Source organism: Eleutherodactylus coqui, chromosome 4, assembly GCF_035609145.1.
Source record: "Eleutherodactylus coqui strain aEleCoq1 chromosome 4, aEleCoq1.hap1, whole genome shotgun sequence".
NCBI classification, from domain to species: domain Eukaryota; kingdom Metazoa; phylum Chordata; class Amphibia; order Anura; family Eleutherodactylidae; genus Eleutherodactylus; species Eleutherodactylus coqui.
Window position 1 is genome coordinate 213,383,068 of NC_089840.1, and position 20,965 is coordinate 213,404,032.

Below are 20,965 nucleotides of genomic sequence, written 5' to 3' on the forward strand. Positions count from 1 at the left end.
CACAGTGATCGTGGTCACATTGTATCACTAACACAGTGATCGTGGTCACATTGTATCACTAACACAGTGATCGTGGTCACATTGTATCACTAACACAGTGATCGTGGTCACATTGTATCACTAACACAGTGATCGTGGTCACATTGTATCACTAACACAGTGATCGTGGTCACATTGTATCACTGACACAGTGATCATGGTCACATTGTATCACTGACACAGTGATCGTGGTCACATTGTATCACTAACACAGTGATCGTGGTCACATTGTATCACTAACACAGTGATCGTGGTCACATTGTATCACTAACACAGTGATCGTGGTCACATTGTATCACTAACACAGTGATCGTGGTCACATTGTATCACTAACACAGTGATCGTGGTCACATTGTATCACTGACACAGTGATCATGGTCACATTGTATCACTGACACCGTGATCGTGGTCACATTGTATCACTAACACAGTGATCATGCAGAACATTGTATCACTAACACAGTGATCGTGGTCACATTGTATCACTGACACAGTGATCGTGGTCACATTGTATCACTAACACAGTGATCGTGGTCACATTGTATCACTAACACAGTGATCGTGGTCACATTGTATCACTAACAGTGATCGTGGTCACATTGTATCACTAACACAGTGATCGTGGTCACATTGTATCACTAACACAATGATCGTGGTCACATTGTATCACTAACACAGTGATCATGGTCACATTGTATCACTGACACAGTGATCGTGGTCACATTGTATCACTAACACAGTGATCGTGGTCACATTGTATCACTAACAGTGATCGTGGTCACATTGTATCACTAACACAGTGATCGTGGTCACATTGTATCACTAACACAATGATCGTGGTCACATTGTATCACTAACACAGTGATCATGGTCACATTGTATCACTGACACAGTGATCGTGGTCACATTGTATCACTAACACAGTGATCGTGGTCACATTGTATCACTAACACAGTGATCGTGGTCACATTGTATTACTAACACAGTGATCGTGGTCACATTGTATCACTAACACAGTGATCGTGGTCACATTGTATCACTAACACAGTGATCGTGGTCACATTGTATCACTGACACAGTGATCATGGTCACATTGTATCACTAACACAGTGATCATGGTCACATTGTATCACTAACACAGTGATCGTGGTCACATTGTATCACTAACACAGTGATCATGGTCACATTGTATCACTGACACAGTGATCATGGTCACATTGTATCACTAACACAGTGATCATGGTCACATTGTATCACTAACACAGTGATCATGGTCACATTGTATCACTAACACAGTGATCGTGGTCACATTGTATCACTAACACAGTGATCATGGTCACATTGTATCACTAACACAGTGATCGTGGTCACATTGTATCACTAACACAGTGATCGTGGTCACATTGTATCACTAACACAGTGATCATGGTCACATTGTATCACTAACACAGTGATCGTGGTCACATTGTATCACTAACACAGTGATCATGGTCACATTGTATCACTAACACAGTGATCATGCAGAACATTGTATCACTAACACAGTGATCATGGTCACATTGTATCACTAACACAGTGATCGTGGTCACATTGTATCACTAACACAGTGATCATGGTCACATTGTATCACTAACACAGTGATCATGCAGAACATTGTATCACTAACACAGTGATCGTGGTCACATTGTATCACTAACACAGTGATCGTGGTCACATTGTATCACTGACACAGTGATCATGGTCACATTGTATCACTAACACAGTGATCATGCAGAACATGAGTAACGCACACTGACGTCACAGGACATGGATCATACACATTGTTTAGTTCTAGTAAAGGGTTACAGCACACAGTCATATCCCAGTATAGGAGTATGACCCAAAAAATAAATATAGTGATGTTACATCACTGGGATAATAAATGAAGCATCAGAATACAAAGATAATGCACACAGTGGTGCCACAGTACTGAGATAACGAATGCAATCACATTACAGTACAAGGAAAGTATATACGGTGATGCAGGGGTTAATAAAACACTGATAAAACAAAAAGATAATACACACAGTCGTGCTACAGTACAGGGATAACGAACACAATCACGTCACAGTATACCGTGTTTTTCACTCTATGTCACGCACCAGGCGATAACATGCAACCCAGGCGGAAAATAAGGAAAAAATATTTTGAACTAGCCCAGGGACAGTGCAATAGGATAGTACCGGGCGATGGAGCAGCAGAGCCCTGAAACACCTGAGCTCCATGACAGCGGCACTTGTGTACGTGCTGTGGAAGCGAAGAATCCGATTGGTGGAGGCACGGGAGCAGCAGCAGTTCCCGCCAACACTCACCACCAATCAGCAGTACATAACGGATGTCAATGCAAAGGTTAAAGAACTAGTAAATGATCACATTTGTTCGCACAATCGCAATCGTGCTGGCAACCTTGAGCTTCAGTACGTTGGCTCTACAAGATGCACTGACCCCTCCCCCCCACTTTGGGGGGAAGAAAAGTGCAACTTATAGAGCGAAAGATACGATATATACATATTACATCTTTTTTTGTGGTCCTTTTTTTTTCGTTTTGGGTTGACATTTCCGAGGGCTTTAAAACCCACTGCCAGTTTGATTTCAACTTATAGTTTATGTTTTAGTTTTGGCTGAAAGTTGCAGGACTAGAAGAGGCAGGAGCGGAACTCCAAACTCCTTTGCTGTGGCATCGCTTACTTGTGCCTCAGCCTCACCTACTATAAAGGCTTTGCCTACCATTGTATTTTATTTGGCCTCAACAACTACCATTAAGGTGGCAATGACTAATGGTATCATGATCCCACCGACTTGTTCTGCTCTACCTTGCTACCAATTTAGACCCACCTACAACATGTGTCCACTTTTAGAATTTTTTTCCAAGGCCATTTTCCATTTCTAGTTCACTAATGGTGGTTCTTTGGCCCATCATGTGACAAGAACTTCACCCCAGCTGAATCGAGCACCGATATCTAATATTGTTTTATAATTGTATTTGAAGACGTTCAATAAAAGCATAATAAAGCAGATTTGTTATTTTGTTTGCTTAGCGTTCCACTTAAAAAAAGCTGATATTAGTTTCTTTCCCATTGAAACTAAACATCTTCTTCTGTTCTTGCCCTATAAATGAATGTATATATATTGCCCTATAAATGTATGTATATTTATATTTCAAAACTTGTTTACTTCCTCTGTGTGCGAACTATTCACAAAGCAGGGCGGTTACAATTATATCAATGTCATTTTTAGTTTAGGAGACACGGGTCTTACACCATAATCCTCAAGAGACTTCAGAAGAACAAATATAGAAGATGGTTGGAATTATTTACCCCCCCCCCCTCATCCTCCAACTTTTTACTGTGAAGCTATGAAATAAAAGAAAGCGCTCTGCCTCACCTTAGCGAGTTACCCTATTTATCAAATACGGTTTCTCGTACATGCTCTTTTCCAACATCTTTTAGTCATTGTGCTGTCAGAAGATAAATCTAGTGCAAGACCAACAGACAGCTGTCATACTGGTACAGATAGAATGACTCGCATTGCTGAAGCCTTAAGTCATCGCCAATGAAATGGTCATCTCACATTTCATACCAAGGGGGAAATGCAATGTGGTTAGTGTATGGGATTTTTTTTTATCATAAGGCCCATTGCTATGCTTGCCCTCCCCTTGTACAGTCTCACATGACACAAGATCTGGCTAGTTAGCATGTCTGGAATGAGTGAGCACCTATCACCGTGTCTGAGCTAGGACCATAGATGTTGGTTCCCAGGTTGGAACATTACCTCATCCAACCTTGCCAGGGACAGAGTATATAAAGCAAGACTGCACTGAACTTGGAGAAGAGGGAGCTAACTTGTCTTCATTAAGGATAACATCAGGAAAGGAGATTTGAAGACTTCACAGCAGGCAAAATGTTGCTGAAAGTAGAAGAATTGGTATGTTCTTTTAATGATAATATTAGTAATTAGCATGTTATTACGATTTAATCATAATCCTAAATCAATTGTATATTCTGATACTACCGCAATTAATATTGTAGGAGACAAAAACTTGTAGGTTTATTTTAAGATATTTTGCATATATATATATATATATATATATATATATAATTTCTAGGTTTTATCTTTTTTTGTTTTTTTATAAAGCACTCAAAGCCACAGTTGAATTGTCTTGGAGACCGCTACCTTAAAAAATGCTGCATCATCCTTATTAAACGTAGATTTCTTCGGTTGTTTAGTAGAAGATAGTATCTTTACAAAAAACTGATTTCTAAACTATATTGAGTTGGGGTCTTTGGGGTGATAAGGATGAAATGATGAACACTGCAGTTATGACGTACTACATAGATACACTATTAGATGGGAGGTTTAGTAAATACTTTTCCAAAAAATGAGAAAAGAAAGGAAAATGGAACTCAAAAATTTAATTAAAAATTCCGATCTGATTTTGTTGTGGTTTATAGCTGCTTATATCTCAATAACATTTCTTTTTAGATCTGTCCAGTATTAGATACGGTTTTCCACACTGGCACTTGATATTGTATTTTTACTCTCCGTTTTAGAATTTTTCGTGTAGAACATCACGTCTTGAACCATATAGAACATCATGAGACAAGGTTAAGGCATCTTACTGTTTCTACTAAGGAACTTGAGAGTTATTAATGGGTTTCTCAACAGGTAACTGGGAAGAAAAGTGGAAACAAAGACTCTAGAGACTTTGTGTCTGGAGAAAATGGAGTATATGAAACGGCCGTCACCCTAGAAAAACAAGATGACTTGAGGACAACTTCAAAATCATTAGTTGATTTGGAAGAGGAGAAACAAGCCAGACAGAAACAGCTTAAGGCAGAGGTAATGACCTTACAAAGACCTTGATCTTTGATGCCAACTGATGAGCATCTAATGTGTTTACCTTATGAGCATCTCTATTCATAGGCACTCAAAAAATAGACGCTACGTTATTTATTGACATGGAATATGATGTTCATTTATCTTGCCACTACAAGTGAATTAAGGGTCCATGGGAAACTGGAAACGATGGACTGTTCTTTTGTTCAACTTTTAACAATCTTGCTTGGACTTAAATTTTATGGGGTATCACATAGTCCTCTTTTTATTACATCTGAGATATGACTCTAAACTGGACCTCTTGTCACACGAACAACATCACAAAGTTGAAATTTTTCATCTACGTTGATCACATTACCCAGATTTGACAAAATTAATACTTACTTTTCACCTGGTTTGAGGGTTACAAACAAGTCTAAAATGAGTGTTGAATGGACTAAGCCAATGCACTTGGCAGGTAGCAAGATAAAATAATATACGACATACAATTCTCATTTCTAAAAATAAAGTTTTTCTATTTTTCCAAGGATTATTTCACATCATTTAAACCTAATCCATTGTTTTCATTTAGATCCTTAAGAAGAAACTAGACGAACGTCCAAAGCTTGATAGCTTGGAAGATCTGCAAACTATAATAACGCTGAGAAAACAAAAAAGATGTAAAAAAGTGAAAGTGCCGCTGATAAAGGAACCGGAGCCAGAACCAGTGGTAAGTATGTGGGCATTGATAGAGGAACCATATACAAATCAGCCTGACACTAGAGACATAATGCTAAATAATATCTCTTGTTTAGATCGAACATGTAGACGAACAGACATTCTTGAAAGCTGCTCTGGAAAACAAGATGCCAATAATCGAGAAATACTTAGCTGATGGTGGGGATCCCAATTTCTGCGATGAGGTATTGTGCTTATTTTCTCTATTGTTAAACTAAGAGTTTGGCAAGCCACAGCATCCCGATTGGCACCGAGCTGCAATTTACATTATGCTTGGCATGCCAGAGATCAGTCCAGCTTCATGAAAGTTGATGTTCAGCAACAGCTGAAATACAGATGCCGACTGGGCATTGTACCAATCGTGACAACGGCATAAAGACTAATCATACATACCAAAATATTTCGGATTTTAATATTACTCGATAAGGAGATTCTAATATGTATATACTACTGGGTTAAATAAAGTTTCCACTTTAATCAGAGTATTGAACCAAAAAGTGGATTTAGACTTGTATTTAGATATAAGGAGAAAGGTTAGAAATCATTTGTTGCAATAGACATGCAAATATGTGTACAGATCCCACTGCCACTTAAATGTTGGAGTGGAAAGCCATGGCTGGGGGAGGTGAGGGTTGGTGGGGCACGTGCCTCGGCTGCTGGGTGCCAGGACGGGCACTAACATGGTACTCTGCTCTCATCAGGGTATTTAGATATGGACTAGGACTGACACTTAAAATAATCCTCTTCGACAGATTAATGATCTAACGGATTATCAGTTGTCTATCTGTCTTCGGGATGAAAAAAAGCATGACAAAATTCTGCACTACTACAACAAATGTAATCAATGTCAAGGCTTTCAATTGCCAGTTTTCTAAATTGTATGGTGGATTTTACATATCCACACTCCCCAATTTCCTTCCAAAGTCCCATTGTTAACTGTTTATGTAAGCAACCAATAATTTGTGGATATGATTATCAGTTACAACAGCTACCTTTCATCATACTATGGATGTGTCCTTCCTTAAAGGAGTATTCCCAAGATTGAATTTTATCACATTATCCATAGAATAGGCGATAAAAGTCTGATCGGTGGAGGTTTCACCCCTGAGACTACCACCAATCCCAAAGAATGGGAGTCGCATGTCCTTCTTTTCTCCTCCTTTTGGAGCCACTGCACTCCCCACAGTGATGTGAAGATTTAATGAAGCGGTGGTTGAGCATACGTGGAGCCACTCCATTCATTTTAAAGGGGCTGTCAGAGAAAAAGCTGAGAAAAAGCAAAGCTACCATCAGCAGTCCCATTGAAGATGAATGGAGTGCATTGCGCATTCTCGAATGCTGCTCCATTCAAGCTCCTCCTCACTGCTCGGGTGTTGCGAACTCACAGTGGGGAGGAGAGAGGGACATAGCACCTCTCTTCTCAGGATCACTGGGGGTCTCAGTGGTGAGACCCTCACCAATCAAACTTTTATTACCTATCTCGTGGGCAGGTAATAAAAGACAATTTTGGGATTATTTCTCAGCTCTACGTTGAGCTTTCTGTCTCAAGGTTCCATTTCAATACCTGACAACAGTATCCAAAAGAAGCCCATAGCCAAACCATCATCTTTGTGGGTATGTTCGCATGTAGCAGAATTAGTGGGGATTTTCCACTGCGCAAAATCCGCACCAAAAACTGCATCAAAAACCACACCATCGGTGCGGATTGTGCAGTAGAATTTGTTGCCGATCCGCAGCAGACTTCAGCGCTTTAATTCAAAGGGTGAAATCTGCTGGATTTTGATGGGGTTCTTGGTGCAGATTTTCTGCTGCGGAAAATCTGCACCATTTCCACTACTTGTGAATGCACCTAATAAGGCAAGTGGAAGTGAAAGGTACAAATTTTTTAGTCTTTGACCTGGTTTCCAATAGTTTCAGTCTTTTTGGAGAATGCAATAGCGTAGTTGGAAAACTCAATGTAGACCTTAAACGTAGTCTGAATGTAACCTAACTTTACGAAGTTCCAGCTAAGTTAAAGGGGTATTCCAGTCGTGAAGCAAATTTTCTATAATTCTAGATATGGAAGGTGTTTGTTCTATGTTTATGGACAGCTGTTCATGGGTACAAATCGTGAACCAAAACCTTCTTATCCTGTCCTCTATTTCTGATGTCCTCACATTGCTATTTTCCAAGATAATAGAGCTACAGATACAAAATCCAAAGCAGAACCCCAACCGGAATACCCCTTTAAGGGTGGACAAATCTGTACTTTTCATCATCATTGACTACTAAGTGTAAGTTGTGTTTTACACAGTGCATTTGCACAGGGGCTATAAAGCAGCACAAATCCATTTGTGTGTCGCTGTATGGTTAAGCTTTAATGTATAAAGTGGTGCCAAATGACAATTCCCCCCCCCCATGGAAGTGATAAATCATCTCCTGCCAAGTTCATTGGGTTTAGGAAGAAAGTTCCCATTTGTAACAATGTGTTTACTATCATCTCTCCAGTACAGACGCACAGCCCTGCACCGAGCATGCTCAGAAGGACACCTCGCCATTGTCGAGAAGTTAATTGAAGCTGGAGCAAATCTTGAATTCCACGACATGGTATGTGGATTTTTCCAATACACACATTGAAAGCAAGCACAACACAGCGACTGGAGTAATGCTGGAGATTTCACTGGAAAACTTTTGCTAGATTACAAACAATGATCCTATGAACATAAAACTGCTACATTTTACAAAGCTCTCGAATCAAAAAGGCAAAATAACAGATAATGGCCGGTTACTTCTATGACCTCCTGCCAGTAAAGTGTGCTGAGTGCCATTTTCCCTGCCCTGCAATTATCTAAAGAAAGAACAAAATTATGACACCATTTAGTCACAAGAAAGATCAAATTGGAAATTCAATTGATGCATTTTCATCAAGGAAAATGTAACCTGGGTAGTGTTTAATTCCTGCGACCGTAGAACAAAGCCTAATGTCATTTTTGTTAGAATTTAGATAGGAAATTAGGTGAAAAAAAAATGTCTAAAAACAGAAACAGCGCCACCTAGAGACTTGTAGACGTTAATAAAAACCGACCTGCTCTGTAAGTTACTCTTTGTTAACTCTATCATTGGTATTAATGGGTCCAAGGAAATAAGGACTGGGTGCTGTGTTGACTTAGTACTTGTGTCAAATTCAAGGCCAATGGGCCGAATCTGGTCCACCAAGTCTTTGTGATTGTAAGCTCCGGCTCGCACCTCCACAACGCTCTGTACAACAACTCACCGTAGGTGGCACAGCTCTACTGGGCACCCTAGCCACTCTCCAGAGTAGAAAGTTAAGTGCTAAATGGGTGGAAGGGACCAACTATTATCTAACCTGGTCTTTAACATGGCATACAGCTCCATAGCCATGTTAAGGCGTAGTTTCATTTAGGGCTCATGCACATGGGCATACGCAGTTTCAGTACAGACCGAAACTGTGCGTATTCACTATTTATTTGGACCTTCTAGTATTCTTCCTGTGCGTATTCATTGCGTTTTTTATGTGCGCAAAAAAAAAACACGCAAAAAGGACCCATAGATTTATCTTGCCTTCATGCATAAATAGACATATTCACTGCATATCTACACAATCCCATTGACTTTAATGGCCAATATTGGTCCATAATACAGACCAAAATAGGACACGCTAAAAAAAAGCATGTCTGACTACTGCAATGAACCTTTAAATCAAAGTTAACAATAGGCACAACCCATAAAGAGAATCTTTCGCTTTCATTATTACTCTCTCGCTTATTTTAAGAGATACATGATAGAAAACATGTGACTTATCTCTTGCGCTCTAAATTTAACATGTATAGACAGGAAGTTTGCAGGGAAATGCACAGGGGATTTCATAACTTGTGGCCATTTATTTCTCTTAGATGAAATGCATATAGAAACTAGGTACAATCTATGCACTTAACCCATTATCCTTAAATCATGCTATTTAAAGGGGGCATTCAGGCAAATTCCTTTTTTGAAAGGTGCTCACTGTGATGGAAAATCATAAAAGGCTGATCCCATACCCACTGCTCTTTATTTCCTACTCCAGTGATGATGTCACCAAAACCAGGGACATGTGACTGCCAGTCACTGGCTCACTTTGGACAGTGATTTACTGCAGTGATCACATGTAAAGAGCAGTGAGGAATCGGGCAGTGTCAAAATTGGCATGATGGGGGGGGGGGGGGGGGTCAGCATAAGGTATGTCTTTCATATTTTTCCACCACATATTTCCACAATTATTCTTGCTTCGATAACCCTTCTAACCAACCTTTTTATCGATGTATACAGCCCAAAGGCAGAAGTGTAGCTTGCGGTAGTTTGTAAAGAATTGAGTTAGTTTAGAGGGGTTATAAGAGATTAGAAGCAAAGGGAATGGATTGAGCTGCTGTGCCTACGCAGACAATGAATGGGAAGCTTTACTTGCATAACCTCTTTGACAACATCACTTTGCTGATTGGCGATGGTCCCGGAAATTAGACTGAATAGGCCATCGAAGCTAAAGTCAGGAGAATCCCTTCAGACAATACATGTACAAGATAGGGAGGCATGCCAACATTTTTGCAGTAAAGATTTCTAAAGAAACAAAGAAAATGGTCAACTCGACCAAAATAGCTCTGCAAACTATTCTTGTGAAGAATTAGAAAGCTATTACGTTAATAGGCATCTTTTAAGAAAAATACAAGAAATGTGAGAACAATACAAGAAAAGAGAATGGTATGGGGGGGGGGGGGGGGGTTCGAGTGGGAAGTAGTGCTGCTCGTTGTGATCAGCCGGACAATAAAATCGGTCTGATTTTTGCTAAATTGGATCATCCTGTTCTGATTTTTAGCAAAAATTGTCCAAAAATATCAACTTTCTACAAAAAGGACAGGTGTGTTGGCTTGGCACTGCTGCCTTGTAATGCTGGAGATCTAGGTTTGAATCTGACCTTAATTGGGATTTGAGCCTGAAGCCCAGCTGCTGTAGGACAGCAGTGTTAAGCGCTGGGCCGCCATCACCACTGCTGTTTTTCAAGGAGGCCAAATTAGAAAACCCGCTTTGTACTCCCATTGCTTGTAATTGAATTCCGAATCGGGAGTCTCAATTCACAATTATATTTTAAAATCGGGTCAGTCACTCTGGACCTGATTATTACGATAGTCACGCAACACTAGCGGGAAGTTGTGTTGCTCATCGTGATCGGCCAGGTGATAAAATCAGGTTGATTTTTGCTAAATTGGATAGGATCATCTCGATCTGATTTTTAGCAAAAATCGCCAAACTATTGGCTCTCTGATTTGAGCAGAAAGGACAGGTGTGTTGGCTTAGCAGTGTTAAAGTTCTAGGTTTGAACCTGGCACCCCACAACTGCAAGGCAGCAGTGCTAACGTCGGGGCCACCATCACCACCAATTCAACGGTTTTTCAAGGAGGCCAAATTAGAGAACCAGATTTTTTTTACTCCTATTGGGTTTAGCGGACGTCGGAATTTGGAGTCCCGATTCACATTTATTTTTTTAAATCAGGTTGGACTCCTCACTAGTGTTAATCACTAAATACTAGTGGGGAGTCAAAATATATTTGGTCAGATTTATGAATTACATGTGTGTAAATCCAAGCCTTTGTGAACATCTCACTTAATATAATCTGGTTCCTTCACAGCTTGAATCCACAGCAGTACACTGGACCTGCCGTGGTGGAAGTGTTGACGTTTTGAAACTATTGCTTAACAAAGGAGCAAAAATCAATGCAAGAGACAAGGTATGTTGGCCATAAAGAACTTCCACACAGCTTCCCTTTATTTCAAACTAAAATATTAAACCCAAAATGTGAAGCTCAACAAGACTTAATGAGGTTGTGCCAAGATATGAAGTTAGCCCTTATCCAAAGGATAGAAGATAACTTTATAATCAGTAGTAGTCCAACTGCTGGGACCCCGAAGGTCCTCGCATGAATGGAATTGAGGTCACGTATACTCATTAGTGTTCAATTCACTTCAATGGGAGCACCGAAAATTGCTGACACTGAATTGAATGGAGCAGTGGAGCACATGTGTAATCTCCTCTCCGTTCATGTGAGGACCATTCTTTAGATTGGTGGGGTTACCATTGTTCAGACCCCCACTAATCATAAAGTTAGCCTTTGTCCTTTGGATAGGGAATAACTTTATATCTTGACACACCCCCTTAAGAGAAGTTGAAAGGTTCTTAAGACTTATTCAATTACCAGAAAAAAAAACAAATGCCAGCAACCAGAAAATACTCTTCTTTATGTTAGGAATAGGATATGTAAAAATCTACATTAAAGTGATCCTTTGGTTTCAGGACAAAATTTTGTTCCAGGACCAGAGGGTGGGGGTATATAATCATACATTGTTCTTCTCCACCAATATCCCTCTGATCTGAAATTTCCAGGTCCTATTTTCAGCCTTCCAATATGGCCAACACAATCTTCAGACTATCTAATCCCCACAGAGCATTGGTAGTGTTAGACTACTAATGCGCTATACCTGTTCTCTGACTGGCCAGCACTGTTCACATGATCAGAGCTGGCCAATCAGAGTGCAGTGCACAGTGTGCATTAGGTAGTTAAAAAATTGCAGCAGGAATCGACTGAAGATGTGGCCTGGAACTGGCAGATCTGAAGGACGTTGGCAGAGAAAAACAACGACTGGTAATATACCTCCACCCTCCAGTCCTGGGACAGATTTTTGTCCCGAAACCAGAGGCTCGCTTTAAAGATTAGCTAGTGGTCAATTGCATGCCCTCACAAAGAGTGAGAATAAGGCGGGTGGTAGAACAAGTTTGAGATAATTCTCAATAGTAGATCAAGTAAGTGGGAAGGTATTGAGATGCTTTAAGAAATACCATGGCCTCAGATTTGGAATAATTTGTGTTCCAAGCTCTCATACCCTACTAATGTGGTCTTGTGATATATCTCTTTAACACTTCAGATGTTGTATTTAGGCACTTAACATTGTCAATCTAGTCTCATAATATGCTTTAGTCCCTTACTACATAGCTGTCCTTTTAATGTAGGACTAGGGCTACATTAACCAGGGTGAGCTCAATATCGGGCCGAGTTCAAGTCATGACGATGCAAAGCATTTTTGATTAAAAATCACATTGCATTGCTTCAGTGAAATTGCGGTCCTCCTGTGTGTAATAGGATCGCATTGCGATCAATAGTGCGATGTGATGTCTTTCGAGGTCCCATTGAAAACAATGGGCGAGGCATTTCTAGGGCACGCTCAAAGATAGAACATGCTGCGGGGGGGGGGGATTGCTTGTGTGAATGAATCCATTCAAAAAAATTACGTATTCATATGAATGTGCTCTGCAGAAATAACCCCATTCACATGTATGGGATGGATTTTTTCAGTTGAGTCTGGCGAGCGTGAACATACTATAAATGATTTCCCTTACTCAGCCAGATGGTGTTACAGTTGGAAATGCAGAACTCTCCAAATGAATGCTCATTAATTTTCATACTTCGTTATTTATATATTTGCGAACTCATGCACTATGGATATCCCACAGCATCTATTTTTTACCTAATGGTGCAGAAGTCTAGGTACAATTTGGTCATATGTCTCTCTGCTCTTTCCGTCTTTGCAGTTACTAAGTACTCCCCTACATGTCGCAGTGAGAACAGGACAGTACGACTGCGCAGAACATCTCATTGCATGTGAAGCAGACTTAAATGCCAAAGATCGGGTGAGAAGATTCTCATTTTCTTATCTCATGGAACTGATTTATTGAGAACACACCTGCCGAGACTCCTAGTATATAACTATGACATTGTTACAGCAAGACTAGGCTCACCTCACAGTTTATGGACAGATCCGTTGTTAAAATATCCACTTGTCCTCGTCTGACAAACTTCTATGATAGTTTTTTCACTACCATTACATTCTATTTTCACCTAAATAAGCTACAGACTATAACTATACAGTCAGGATGATCAGCTGTGATGTCCTCTATTATAACTGTGTGACAGCAGCTGTGTAATCCTCATCAGTAACTGTGATAGGAGTATCTCTGTCCCCCTATGAGGAGCTTGTGTGGTACACTCCATATAATATCACCACAAGGGAATTTAGTGCTTGTTTACACTGTCATAAGACTCTGATAACCATTTCCATTTCTCTGTTCCATTTGAGGAGCAGCAAAATGTAAATCAAGACTGAATTAAATGTTTGTTCTATTCTTCATTGCTTTCAAAGGATTAAAAAAAAAGAAAATATTCCCGTTTATTTCTGCTTTTGATATGGAACAGTTAACACAGTCCGCTGCACTATTTGTTGCGTTTGACAAATAAAACAGAATGGAATTAAACAGAAAAAAAACAGAAATATTTAATTTTTAATCCTTTGAAATCAATGGAGAATAAAAAGGAAATGTTTAATTCCTTTTTTTCCCCTGTTTCTCTGCTGCTCAAATGGAAATGGTTAACTGAGCCTAGTGGCAGTGTGAATAGGCCCTTACACTTACTGAAAAACTGATTAGCTTGATATACACCCAAGTAAATCTGTGCAGGTCAAAACTGAGCTTACGTTCCCACTAGAGATGAGCGAGCATACTCATTAAGGACAAATACTCGAGCGAGTATTGTCCTTTTCGAGTACCTGCCCGCTCGTGAGAACAGAGGGGGGGAGATCGCTCTCTCTCTCCACCCCGCTCACTCCCGCAACACAGCGCTCACCCCCTCGGCACCCGAATCTTTTCTAATGAGCGGGCAGGTACTTGAAAAGGACAATACTCGCTCGAGTATTTGTCCTTAACGAGTATGCTCGCTCATCTCTAGTGCCCACCTGAAGAGAGAGAGGCCAGAAGCCTCAGATAGAAAGCAATACCTAACAAAGGTAGCACTAGCTAATTTATATATATTGGGGGTCTAGTTACATCATGAATTTTTTAAAAATTTACCGGAGTAGCTGTTTAAACATCTGACATTTACAACAAAATATGACTGTTTGCAACCTCCAGTAACACCCTTATTGTGATCCTGCAGGAAGGAGACACACCAATGCATGACGGAGTAAGACTAAATCGCTACAAAATGATAAGACTCTTGATCCTGTATGGAGCCAACTTAAGCATCAAAAATTGTGTAAGTTCTTCAAATGAAATGTCTTATTCTTCATTTCGACCTGGAGTATGTCCTTTAAATTTTAGTGATGCTTGTATAACACTTCAAAATTCATTTAAAGCACTAGAAGGCATTCAGGAGCTGTTCCATGAGGTCCTCTTCTTGCTGTTAAAACTCTGTGTCTTGTCTGTTCCTTCACTATTGCACTCGCCACTATGCAACACTCTTCCATTTGTATGTGACCCACAGCACTGTTTGTCCTGAGATCATCTGTAGCAAATGGCGGTCATTAGTGGTTGCCACACAACATCTGTTATGCCATTAGGAAAATATGTGATCCCTACTTCTTAGGGTATCCTTCACAGAAAAAAACCCTATAATATAAACTTTTATTAATAAAAACAATAAGGGCTAGGACAAACAAACAACTAGTAACTATTCCACGGATTGGATAATCCAAATGAGAAGCGATAACATAATTATCCAGTACATATACCCTTTAGGTCCTCTCATTCTCTATTCCTTAGAGGATCGCTTCTCATTTGGATTACCCAATACTGAGGATAGTCACTAGTTATTTGTTTGTCCTAGCCCTTATTTTTATATTTACATTATATTTTATATTATAGGGTTCTTTTTCTGTGAAGGGCACTTATACTTATTAGATCCTTCTACCTCGGTGATTTCTTCTTCCTAGGGTATGACTTATTTAATGGGGCAATTCACTTTAAAAGATATAACCCTTCCCATGTGCTCTTTTAGGGCATATGGTGATTCCCTTGCACAAGGCTCTATGTATAAGCCCTAGTATGTATGTACAAGCCCTTACAAACAGCTTCTCTCGCTTATCTTGTCTGGCCATGTATTACATTGGCAGCCATTTAATTGAATGACCGCATGTAGCGATACATTTCCTTTGTAGGTCAGAAACACTATCTTTTCTTGTGAGGGAGAGCACCTTGACAATGTGTGAGGAGACTTAAAAGCCATTCATGCTCCTCTCGGTAATATACAAATAAGATAGATGGAATAATACCTCCACCGCGCCACCTATTGTAAGGCAGCATTCCTTCAAGTCAATGTCAGACTCTTTGTACAAGCCTTGTAACAATGACCAGGAATTGCAGTACAGTGGGGATTCTCGCTGGATCATGCAAATTTAGAGCACTCATTCAGGGTAAATGTTGTCAGTGAGCAAACAAGGATTAATAATGAGTTCACTCATCGTTTAGTTTGTGCACAAAAATCAAATTAAGCTTGGGCTGTATGAACGACTACCCATTTATTGTGAATTTGAGGCAGGCGGAAGCAATCTCCAGCCCGCTCAACCTCCATTCAATGACCGATTATCGATGAGAAAAACTGTTGGGCGCCTAAGCTCCCGACAATTGTCCCAGCTAACAGGACGATAAGGTGGAGGACTAGTAAGCTAGATTCATGCCAATTATAGAAGACAAGATCTATAAGTTTCACACCATCAGTGATAAAGTAAGACTGCTTTAAGAGCAGTGTGGACTTTGGTTCATTTGTACTTCATATAAACATATCATGGATACATCTTTATTGCTTTTATACTTGATTTGAAATGATTCAAGGATTTTTATATTTTCCTGTCTGACTGAATTACTTTTAATGTTGCCCTGACAGGCGGGAAAGACACCGATGGAACTTGTTCTGCAGTGGCAGAACGGAGCAAAAGAAATATTCAATGGCCTTCAGGAAAAGTCATACAAGGGCTCTGACATGCAGAAATTCTGACAGAGCTGCCAGAGCGCATCATTCTGAGGAAGCATTCGCTAAGCACTTTTTATATTTTTTGCTCCATGCTTTGAGATTGGACTATTCCATGTTATTTATTTGAAACTTCTTGCACTTTTCAATGTTTTATTATATTTATGTCATTTTTGTAGGTCTGCATTACTATTGCGCTTTATACTAAATTCCATGAAGGCAAAAATTCTGGTGTCCTCGATCACAATAGAGACACACTTGATGCCTGATTGATATAGTTCTATTAACATATATAGATGATGCACATATTTGTATGATGAGCTCCACGCTTTGGAATTTAGCCATTGTGTTGGACTATGAAGATGGGATTTACAGCGGGTAAAGCCAAGAAGTATTTCTGGCTGAATGTTTGGAAATGTAAAGCTTCTGCATTGGGTTAGGCCCAATTCAATTTGTGGCTCCCTACCCAGCGAAGATACTTAACCTATAACGGAGACAAACGTAACGTCGGTAAGCGGAGGGGTATTATCCATTAAGCCGGTAATCTTAAAGGCATGGATTACATTTTTGTGCTGCTTCGGCTCACTCATGAAATATGTTTTGGAGTTTGAGTAGAGGCACCAGATGTGTCCATGAGAATGCAGGGCTGGAAGACGACCAACAAGAGTTCTTGTCTTATTAACCCCACTATGTAGCTTGCAAGGAAGGTATTTGTGGCACCAGAGTCATTATTGTGCTTCTTCTGATCTAGGGGACCGCCTGGCAAAACGTTAGGTCTATAAAGGAATGCCCTTTTCCCAGTTTCAATGAAGCACGTTGGGTAGACCGTACCAGTGTAGCCTTAATAGATCATCTATGTATTCTATAAAGAAACACTTCAAGCAATACTTATGCCTAAAGCACGACGCCGGGAACGTCCTTGATTCATCCGGTCATGCACGCCCCGATACACTGCACTGTGCATAACATAGTGTATATGTTTTCCCTGGAGTGCCAATTTATAAAAGAAGTCAGCCTTCTTCTGCATCTCCCTATCCCATAACCGAATGATGGGAACGGACAGGGTATTGGACGTGTATGCAATGCAGCACACACAATGATATAAGGTCTACATAATATAAGGGTCACCAATGGCTTTGGCGTGCACATGTAGAATGGTCTGCAAGCTACTAGGCAATGAAATGGTCTAGGGCCCCTAATGTCTCTCGGGTTCTACTCCATAAGTAATGCTGGTCACAGTATGATTGGTTGAGACACCAGATGAGACTAGAAAGAAATGCAATGCAAATGGAAAAGTTTGTACTTGGAAGGTCCTTTTGTATATTTGTATTGTATTTTCTGTACATTTTGTATTGATTTCCTGTATTTATGACCTAACAGATGACTAAGGTCTTGACTTTATATACGGTACCAAATAATGGAACAAAGAAGTGAGTCATACTGATTCTAACACAGAAATAACAACATGTACATCTGATTGTCCTGGTCTTATAATGAATCAAACTAGCAAGGATCCACAAGTATCTTGGAGTGCCTCTGTTGCAAGACACGTGGTGACACTGCAACAGTAAGGCCGCTTTCACCAGTACTGGAATATTGAGCGGTGCGGATTTCTGTGGCGTAATATTCTTGTATCTGTGATCTTGAATAGTGATCCTGCATAGTGCTGATCATTTTTTTAAAGGCCGAAACGGTAATATGTAACATGGTATGGATGATGAGCAGCATGATCAAGGATGATTAATATGCACCCCCTAGTGGCGATTACCTTGCAACATGTTGCTGTCCTGTACTATAGAAGACTGTAAAACAATGCATTTAATAAATGCATTAAACCTGTATTAGTGCAAAGCTTACCATAGCTCAAAGTGCACTTGCTGCTTCCCATCCACCAAAAGCAGCCACCGACTAAGCTCTTTGTGCCTCAGTAACAAAAAGGGCACAAAATATAGAAATCTATTTAAACTGCTTGATTTTCTATCCTTAAAAAGTGAAGTCTAGGGTTAGAAGAATCTAGCTGCTTACTTCCAAAAACGGCACCACACCTGTCCACAGGTTATTACAGCTCAGCTCCATTCACTTCAAAGGAAGCAGAGCTGCAATACAACCTGTGGACAGGTGTGGTGCTGTTTTTGGAAGAAAGCGGCCATCCATGTCTTGCTGACCCGGGACAAACTTTTTGATGCAGTATCTTCTACAGAGGGAAGCCATAAAACGAAGCCAGTACACAGATGGGATTTTGGGTAAAATATTTAATCGGTAAATAAAACATCTCAAAAATTCCATTTTTGTTTTATGGTTTCAGCAGAAAAAAAATAGTTTGTTTAGCAATAAATTTGTTAAACTCTTCTTTGTGTGAGTCTTTGTCTTGTCTTCTCTCTGGCCCGCTATGCATTGTTACAGACACAGAATCACAAAACGGACTCAAATGACCTGTCTGGTCACGGGGTGCAATAGGCAAACGGATGTGCAAAGTCTTTGAAGAACATATATGATGAATTCCATCATGTATCTTCATGGCGGGCCGATCACGGATCGGTTCACAGGTTGATCCCGTCTTCTCTCATTACATTCTGAAGGATTTCTTCAGCACGTCGAATGATGTAGGAAACGTTACTCCTTTTTTGCCTTCTTGGACGGCGGTTCCGCAGATTCCTGTTCTTCATCATCTCGTGGTTTCTTCACTGTATAAGTGATGCCAAAAGCAGTCTTTCTGGTTTCTGAAGTTGAAAACACACCATTAAATGTGCCATATGCCTACCGACTTGAAATATGGAAATTTTGCATCAAAGGATTAGGCGAAACTACAGAGCACAATATGAAAAGGCAAACAGATCGCAGCCTTAAGATGTCAGTAGGCACACAACTTTTCATGTAGTCTCCCCTACTAGTATAATAACACATGTAGAATAACAGATCACCTATTGAAGATTTCAAAGAATAATGTTTTTCCATATAACCAGGTGTGTGCAAAGAGAAAGTCTTCCCCCGAGACAAGAAACAGGGCAGGTGGCACAGGGAAGTGCGTATGAGTGCATAACTAGTGTGCAGCAACTGAAATGTGTGACCATGTCGCCCCCTGCTGGCCCCAATTGTAAATAAAAAATTAAAAAAAGAGAAAGACAGACAGACATGTGAGAACATGTTCCTCGGTATCTGTTTTAGAGAACCAACATTTTTATTTAAGCGTGTGAAAAAGCAGGTGCAAAACAAATGGAAATTGCAAAAACGCATGAAAAAAAATGATTTTTTTATTAAACTGATTGTAATTGCCTCTGTGAATGCAACCTGATGCATAATGGGAGCGACTCTCAGGATTAAAAAAGGTACTCAACCTCATTTGCTATTAAAACTACAAATGTCAACTTTGAGGCAGCTACAGTGTAGATCTGTGAAGCATCGGTGACACAAAATAGAAGAAACAATGATGGATAAGGACAGACTTCCAAGAACCCCGATGAATCAGCAGAATGAAGGGGTGCAGAGCCTAGTTATACACTGAAGAGTGCAACCTCCTCCCACTGCTGACTGGTGGGGGGAACGAGGGTTGGACCCACAACAAATGAACATTGATGGCCTTTCATAAAGACAGGCCAACGTTTTTGCTCATCTAACCCTTTGGCACAAAGTGACATTCACGTAAGTCATGGAGATGGGGCTCTAAGGATTTTGACAGAGGGGGGCTCCGTGTGTCAGCACCCCGCAACACAATGCAGGGACTCTGATGGGTTACCATGGCCTTACAGAAGACCCCCAAGTCTGCCAGAGATATGTCCCAATAGGTTACCACTAGTGTCAGTCTAATACTAACAGGCAATAATGTATTGGTATATTATGTATACTCTGTAGCGGTGGACAAGCAGGAGATCACTGCTTCAAGCCCTCTACTGGAAAAAAAATGAAGTTTAATAAAAAGGTTAAAAAAATGTTTCCCCATTAATATGCTATTTTTTTTAAAACAACCTGTACTTATTTTTCATTGTTGTATTCATACCAACCTATAAAGTTAACTTAGTTTTAGGGATTTTTTTGTTGCAAAAATTATGGCAGAAATGTTTCTTTGAATTCCCTTTTTCATACACTTCTAGGAGAAGGAACAAAGGAAAGGTACAATGCAGAGTTCCAAAACTTTTCTTTTTTTTATTACTTTTAAAGTGTCATTCTAATCGGTGCTCACAGTATTTTGCCTACTGACATGGCGAAAGGTAACACCCAGTTGTCAATTTATTCATACATTTCAAGCAGGAGTAACAGGGGAACACTACACTGCAGGACTAAAGAGGTTGTCTGGGATTTTTGGCATTTATTTATTACTGATGACCTATACTCAGAATAGGTTATCAATAGATTCCCCGATGCTGCTGTCACTGTGGACAGCGCTGGAAACCGATAACACTGACAACATTGCAGTGGTACAGTTTGGTGTTGCAGGTGTAGCTCCTATTAAATTCAATGAGAGATGTGCCTGCAATACTAACATGGGCCACTGCAATATGTACAGCGCAGTCTACTTCCTG

At 40.1% G+C, this 20,965-nt stretch overlaps 2 protein-coding genes across 4 annotated transcripts in view; one reads left to right on the plus strand and one right to left on the minus strand.

Annotated features, from left to right (window-relative positions):
- The first annotated feature begins 3,914 nt into the window (after positions 1-3,914).
- ANKRD1 (ankyrin repeat domain 1) lies at positions 3,915-18,798 on the plus strand. The gene is made up of 9 exons (XM_066600719.1): positions 3,915-4,002; positions 4,744-4,917; positions 5,486-5,623; positions 5,709-5,816; positions 8,119-8,217; positions 11,289-11,387; positions 13,244-13,342; positions 14,640-14,738; positions 16,365-18,798. Exons 1-9 carry the CDS (start codon positions 3,979-3,981, stop codon positions 16,473-16,475), a joined length of 951 nt encoding a protein of 316 aa, XP_066456816.1. The 5' UTR covers positions 3,915-3,978; the 3' UTR covers positions 16,476-18,798.
- The window catches only part of RPP30 (ribonuclease P/MRP subunit p30), a 29,589-nt gene continuing 27,306 nt past the window's right edge, over positions 18,683-20,965 (minus strand). For all 3 annotated transcript variants that reach the window (XM_066600720.1, XM_066600722.1, XM_066600721.1), the window contains exon 12: positions 18,683-19,168. In XM_066600720.1, the coding sequence (XP_066456817.1) occupies positions 19,062-19,168 (107 nt within the window). In that variant the 3' untranslated portion in view covers positions 18,683-19,061. The remainder of the gene's footprint in view (positions 19,169-20,965) is intronic.

Excerpts from the sequence above, each read along its gene's own strand:
- ANKRD1 (XM_066600719.1), top strand. The coding sequence starts at position 3,979 with ATGTTGCTGAAAGTAGAAGAATTG. Across the intron at positions 4,918-5,485 it reads AGAAACAGCTTAAGGCAGAG|ATCCTTAAGAAGAAACTAGA; the intron begins GTAATGACCTTA and ends GTTTTCATTTAG. Across the intron at positions 13,343-14,639 it reads ACTTAAATGCCAAAGATCGG|GAAGGAGACACACCAATGCA; the intron begins GTGAGAAGATTC and ends GTGATCCTGCAG.